This window comes from Papilio machaon, chromosome W (genome assembly GCF_912999745.1).
Source record: "Papilio machaon chromosome W, ilPapMach1.1, whole genome shotgun sequence".
In the NCBI taxonomy this organism is placed as follows: Eukaryota; Metazoa; Arthropoda; class Insecta; order Lepidoptera; family Papilionidae; genus Papilio; species Papilio machaon.
The window spans coordinates 3,158,306-3,165,595 of NC_060015.1; the positions used below are offsets into that span (position 1 = coordinate 3,158,306).

General features: G+C 35.0%; 1 protein-coding gene across 1 annotated transcript; it reads right to left on the reverse strand.

The window, feature by feature from the left end:
• Window positions 1-1,765: 1,765 nt before the first annotated feature.
• On the reverse strand, window positions 1,766-6,440 carry LOC106719814. The gene is made up of 4 exons (XM_045685465.1): window positions 5,407-6,440; window positions 4,475-4,626; window positions 3,698-4,060; window positions 1,766-1,806 (listed from the first exon to the last, which is right to left on the reverse strand). The coding sequence occupies exons 1-4, from the start codon at window positions 6,357-6,359 to the stop codon at window positions 1,766-1,768; spliced, it is 1,509 nt and encodes a 502-aa protein (XP_045541421.1). The 5' UTR covers window positions 6,360-6,440.
• Window positions 6,441-7,290: the final 850 nt, after the last annotated feature.

The window sequence follows — 7,290 nt, forward strand, 5'->3', positions numbered from 1 at the left end:
TTTTTTTTTCAGTACACTTGGAGGAAGTTGAGTGAAATCGTAATTACTAAGTCCTTGACTGGACAAGATCTTAATTTTCTTTAAAATCTTTGTTAGATATGTATTGTTTTTTTATTTCATATTGATAAAGGGTTATTGACGATAACATAACAGCTTTTTTTTTAAATATAGCAATATTTGTAGGTCATCGGTAGCAAAATCGCCCCACAAGGTGTAAAATTTTTAGTTTTTAAAAAATGCCATTTATTTTTTTTAATACCCAGAGGGGAATTTTTATTTTATTTTTCTGGTGACCCTTGTGACCTCCCCTATCACCCCCCTTCCTATGTACGTAATCTTTTGAGACACCCTGTATATAGATTATGATTATAAGAAGTCCCCTTTTCCACCATTCGATAAGTGTGAGATGCAATTGGATTACTTTTACTTAAATAAAACTTCATTGCTTTGGCTCTCCATGTTTAATGTATTTCGATGCAACAACAACAATGACATTTTTTGCAGACCGATAATTGACAGATTAAAATTTTTATTTGACAGATGGATTTCGTTTAAAAATAGTTGTTTGTTATAAACATGCTCCCGAGGGAAAACAGGTTAACTTACAAGAACAAAATATTAACTGTAGCTAATAATCTAACATACAATTTTTATACTAAATATCAAGCGGACTGTAAGATTTTATAGGGCTATTAAAGCTTAAAATTTGAGAAAAACTAGATGAATTTACAGTTACATGTTACAACAATTTACAAGAATATAATTATAATTTGCAAGAATGCAACAGGTAAAAACAATGTTCAGTAATTATAAAACTTTGAAGTACAATTTTTTATTTACTTAGTAAGGTTTTAAGGTGTAATTTTATAAATTACTTTGAACAACTTTGCAAAATTTTTATTTTTACACTCAGTCCTTAAAGTTGTTAACACTTACAATAATAATAATCTTTATTTTATTTTATTAATAGTGACAAAGTCTGTATTAATGCTAGATACATTATATTATATTAACTGTTAATGCCATTTTTCATATTTGCCATATCTTATACATCTTATAAAAAAAAGGTGGTATGATTACCTAAAATTACAATCTTAAATTATGTATACTTAAATTATTATCTAAAATGTTGCTCTTGGCGTCATTCATGAGGGAATACATCCATTTGGAAGTCCTACGAGCAACATTTTGGGAAACAATAATGTGTGCATGTGCATAGACACTGTACTACAAAATTAGTTTTCATAAATTGGAAGCAAACAAACCTTATTTGCTGCCATACATTTTGTACTCTTATTAGGAAGTAGAAGTTCAACAACTCTAACTTTGTTGTCCTTGCCAGGGAAGACATTTGATATACGAGCAAGGGGCCACCATAAGGGAGGTGTTTTCTCTTTAATCAAAACTAATTGACCAGTTTCTAAATTTTTCATGGGTAGTTTCCATTTTGGTCTATTTTGTAATTGAGCCAAATAGCAATTTTGCCACACCTTCCAAAAGTGCTGTACTTTTTGAATACATTGTTTCCAGAAATTTAGTCTATTACAGTTTACTTGAGTGTAGTCCATCTCAGGAAATGAATTTAGTGGCCTGCCTATTAAAAAGTGCCCAGGCGTCAAGCAAGTGAAGTCTAAAGGGTCCTGTGTAACCGGGGTTAGCGGCCTTGAATTCAGGACACCCTCTACCTGCGTTATGATTGTATTGAACTCTTCATAGGTAAAAACTGATTTTCCCATGACACGCTTGAAAAGATGTTTCGCACTTTTTACTCCTGCTTCCCATAATCCACCAAAAGTAGGAGAGTAACTGGGAATGAAATTAAATTTTACACCTTGCATGGCAAAATAGTTAGTTACTTTAGAAATATGTTCGTTATTTTGATTTAATCTATACAAACTTTCAAGCTGATTACAGGCACCTTTGAAAGTAGTGGCATTATCACAATATATCTGATCTGGTAGGCCTCTTCGTGAAATAAAGCGTTTTAACGCGGCTAAGAAGGTATCTGTGCTCATATCGGAAACAAGCTCCATGTGTATGGCTTTCGTTAAAAAGCATACAAACAATGCAACATATCCTTTTGTTATTAAAGGCTTTCGTATCCTACTTTGCTTTATGTCAAATGGACCACAATAGTCTATTCCTACTGTTTGGAAAGGAGATCCTGCTTGCAGTCTACTTGTGGGGAGAGACCCCATCATTTGTGCAGCCGCTTCAGCCTTGAGTTTAAAGCATTGAATACATTTATGAATGTTTTTCTTTACCTCACGTATACCATTGATCAGCCAGTATTTTTGTGATAAACTGAACAATGTAAGTTTGGGCCCTGCATGTAGCAAGTTTAAATGCTCACGCTTTATAATGAGATTGGTTATGTGACATGATTTTGGAAGCAACAGTGGGTGCTTTTGATTGTATGGGACATTGGCATTATTGATTCTGCCACCTACTCTTAGGGAACCATGTCCATCAATGAAAGGACTAAGTGACAAAATGTGAGACTTGATAGGTAAATTATTTTTTAAACAATGTATTTCTTTTTGAAAGTAAATAGATTGAATGCAGTTTATAATTTTTATTAATGCAAAATTTAATTCTGTTGGATTGACTGTATCAGGACTGACATTACTGGGAACTTCTTTTGGTTGAGATTTAACAGTTATACTCTTTTTGCAATTGTTAAAAAATCTGTATATGTAAGCAATGATGCGCTGCATTTTTGAAATACTTGAGCAAATGTCTAGAATAGGAAGCTTACTTTCTTGAGCATGACATCCAACCACAGTGCTTTCTGGCTCCAAATTATTATTGTTAGTTTTTGCAAAGTTATCATTATTTTGACAAGAAAATTCAGATTTAGTTAAAAAATCTGGGCCATGCCACCATAGGGTGTTCGATTCTAAGCTTTGAGGGTCTACTCCGCGCGACAAGCAGTCTGCAGGGTTCTCCAGTCCAGGCACATGACGCCAGTCAACAGTTAAAGTAAGTAAATTTATTTTATTGACTCTATTTTTAATAAACGGCTCAAGTTTATTTATTTTTTGTGCCTGTATCCATGCTAAAGCCACCATTGAGTCAGTAAAAAGACAAACTTTATTTATTTTCAAAATGTTGGTGACTCTAGAAATCAATTCAGATAACAGTAAAGCGCTGCACAGCTCTAGTTTGGGTATAGTCAATTTATTCTTTTGGGGAGCAACTCTAGATTTGGCACACAATAAATTAACATGTACAGTTTTCCCATGAGTGACTCTAGCATAGATACAGCAGCCATAGGCTGTTTGAGAGGCATCACAAAAACCTACAATAGATACATCTGTGGCATTGGTAAATAATACATTTCGATCAATGAATATGGGTGGCATGTTATATAAGCTTTTATAAAATTCACACCATTTTTTATGTAGTTCTTCACTCAAAATGTCATCCCAGCCTATCTTGAGCTGCCATAACATTTGCATAAAAAGCTTAGCTTTGATTACTATAGGCGCAATCAAACCTAATGGATCAAAAATGCGACCAATGTATTTTAAAACTTGACGTTTTGACCATGAAATATCATTATTATCTGGCTGACAAATACTAACTTTAAATTTATCTGTTTGCACATTATAAGAAATACCTAGAGCTTTGATGTAAGCTGTCTCTTTGCTATTCATTTCCTTTTCTAAAAAATGCTGGTTTTCATGAGGTATACCTTCTAACAGAGCTGAATGGTTAGCTGACCATTTGTGGAGTTCGAAACCACCTATTTGCAGGAGCTTAATAGTCTGATCTCTTACCTCGATGCACTCTGTCAACTGGTCAGAGCCAGCCAAAATATCGTCTATGTATGTGTTGTACCTCAGCACCTTAGCAGCAAGGGGCAGCTCACCTTCGAAGCGCTCCGCCAACTCATGAAGACATCGCGTTGCTAGGAAGCTAGAAGACTTCAGGCCGTACGTTACAGTCTGAAGCTGTAGACATTTTATAGGAGCATTAGCATTGCTTTTCCACAGTATATTCTGCAAGTGTCTCTGAGAAGGGTTTATCTCAATTTGTCTAAACATGCTTTTAATGTCTGTTAAAAAAACATAATTGTATGTGCGAAAGGTTATTAAAATGTCAAACAGATCTCTTTGTGGGATTTTTCCATTGTATAAAACATCATTTAATGATAATTTTAACTTAGTCTTTGCACTTCCGTCAAAAACTACTCTTAATTTCGTAGTTCTTTTATCCTCTCTTATCACAGCATGATGCGATAAGAAATACATTGAATCAAATGCAACCTCAGTGTTATTTATGTCAAATAATTTGGCATGTCCTAGGTTGACATATTCGTCTATAAACTTTGTATATTCTGAATATAATGCTTGGTTTTTAGAAAACTTTTTATAAAGATAATTTAATCTTTGAATAGCAACTGAAAATGAATCTCCCAGATTTAAAGATTCTATGGGTTCTTTGAGAGGTAAGGAAACTTGAAACTTGCCTTGTTTTAGTTGGACATTTTTCTTGAAGTCCTGTTCACAAAGCTCTTCTTCCTTGGTAGCCTTTGAGCCTTCATTACCCACAGACTCAACCTCGAAGAACTTCTCCATAATGGGCTCCAAGCTTTGGTCCAGGTCTTGCTCACTATTCATGCTAGAAATGAAGTTACTGGTAGTTTCAGTAATTGTGGCAACAGGTTGCAGACTAGACATACCTCCCGCAATTATAAATCCAAATCTGGTATTTTGTAATGATAGCCCATTACTTAACCTAATATTTTCAGGAATGAGCACATTAAAAAATATGTCAGCCGCTAACAATAATGATATTTCACCAGGTATATTATACTGGTCATCAGCCATGGTCACCTTTGGTATAAATCCACTCAAGTCTAATCTGTATTGGGGCAGCATTGAAGTAATTTTTTCTACTACCGAGCAGATAACACTTTGAGAGAATGAATTATCAACATTTGATGATATATTTACTACAACAGCCTCGGACACAGGGCTGTTTTGCTGTCCTAGTGTTTTGACATTCAACTTTTTTGTAAAGGATTTAACATTTAATTCATTTTTTAATTCCTTTGTTATGAATGAAGTCTGACTTCCACTGTCTAGAAGCCCTCTGGCAATCACAAAGGAGCCGTCAGCTTTCGCAATTTTTACCTTGACAGTAGGCAGCAAAACGACCCCCTGGTTCAGGCTTGGCACATAGGCAGCATTTACAGAGACCTCACTTATATGTAGAAGTGAGTTATGCTCAGATGATTTACATTCAGAGCATTTAAATCTAAATTTACATTTATTTTTATGTGGGTTCAGACATATTTGACACAAAGATTTATCTTTTGTGAAGCTAATGCGTTGCTGGACATCTAACATTTTAAACTTAGCGCAGTTAAATAGTTTATGATTTTTGTTGTTACAATACCTGCATGCTGGAACACTGCCTTCGGTCTTGCTTACAGCTACCAGGCTTACAAGTTTTCCTGCCTTCCTTGCAGACTGCTTTGTTTCGACTCGTCCACTTTCTTCAAGACTCGCTGCCCTTCTCACTAAGAAGTTCAAGAAGTCCGAGATGCTAGGAAGCTTCATCTTGTCCCTTTCCATGTGATAAGCTCTGGCAGTGTACTGGTCGACCTTGCGGAGAAGAATAGGTAGCAGCAGCATGTCCCACGACTCCACGGGCTGATCCATATTTTTCAGTGCTCCTATCTGTTGCTTGATGCTTGAAACGAACTCGTGTATATTGGATGCCGTCCCTTTTTGCATGGCAGGATAGTCCAGGATCGCGTTCACATGGCTCGTAATAAGCACGCATGGGTTATCGTAACGCTCCTTCAATAATCGCAGTGCTTCTTGGTATGACGTATCTGTGAGCGGCAAGCTTTCGATCAGCGCTAATGCTTCGTTTTTAAGGTGACTTCTCAGATAGTATAGCTTTTGAACTGGCGCCAGTGAATCGTCATTACCTACAACGGCTGCGAAAAGTTGGATGAATGGTACATAGTTTGTAATGTCTTCCCCGGAAAAACATGGTATTTCGATGTTTGGAAGCTTATTTGTCTTCATCAGTTTTGGTGTGCTTTCGGATGGACATACCGTTATGGAGCTCACCGTTTCATACAAGTGGTAATATCTATCTTCTAGATCTTCTTCCACATGTTTGTCGGAAATTAAACATATTTCCATTTGTAATTGTTGGAACACCGCAAGTGTTTCAAACAGCGCCTTCAGGCGTGTTTGCATCGTTGCAACTTTTGCCGGCGTCATGCTTCCTTTATTTGCTTCGACGTATGCCTCGAATTTTTTAAAGGACGCTTTGCATTGCCCTGCGCGTGCGCGCAATTTTCTTAAAGCCTCGTTTTCCTCTATTTCCGGCATTTTCGATGGACCAAATGTGAGATGCAATTGGATTACTTTTACTTAAATAAAACTTCATTGCTTTGGCTCTCCATGTTTAATGTATTTCGATGCAACAACAACAATGACATTTTTTGCAGACCGATAATTGACAGATTAAAATTTTTATTTGACAGATGGATTTCGTTTAAAAATAGTTGTTTGTTATAAACAATAAGTCTTGCAATTCTGACCACGCGCGACTGCAATTTCTAGGTCAAATGGGGACGCGTCAGTGGAATACATAGATCATAGAAATAGCAGTAGCGCGGCCAGTCGTCCTAGTGAAAAAGAGGTGGGTGGATTTTATGATCATTTTATATTATCATTTTATGATTTAATTTGACGGTTTTTGTGTGATTTTTCTTTTTAGTTGAATAACTTAAGATAAGCAAATAAATTACAATGGTTTTTGAAAAACCGACAGTTCTGTATATTTACATTAAGGTAAATATAGTGCATTCACAAAAAAAAAACTGTAAAATGTAAATATCGCATTGAAGTTAATGATGGTGTGTAGAGGTTAATGATAAAGTCAGTTGAAGTCAATGATAGGGTGTAGAAGTTAATGATGCAAATAAAACACTTGTCTTACAATCAGTTCTCTATTGAATTGTAATTGAGAAAAAGCAACATATTATATGAAATTTTGATTGTTTTTAAATATAGGACATTTAAATATTTAATAAATAATCAGATTTGGTTTCTTTTCTAGGCGCTAACATGTAATTTGCAATAAAAATCTTTGATTTTATTTAACAAAAAACAACAAGCCTCTAAGTAAACAATTTAATTGGAGTCGGTGCAATTTTTAAATGCTAACACGAAAATAACAATAATATCACAAAAATCCTTAATTTATTAAAAAAAACTAACTAAATGATAAATACTATAATCACAAAATAATCAGCCT

What these genes read in the sequence shown, in the direction of transcription:
- LOC106719814 (XM_045685465.1), bottom strand. Translation starts at nt 6,359, where the DNA reads ATGCCGGAAATAGAGGAAAACGAGGCTTTAAGAAAATTGCGCGCACGC. An exon ending in GGCAGTGTTCCAGCATGCAG is followed by an intron (nt 4,627 to 5,406) that starts GTATTGTAACAA and finishes CTTCATTTCTAG; the next exon opens with CATGAATAGTGAGCAAGACC. An exon ending in AAATGTCCAACTAAAACAAG is followed by an intron (nt 4,061 to 4,474) that starts GCAAGTTTCAAG and finishes TTTTTTTAACAG; the next exon opens with ACATTAAAAGCATGTTTAGA.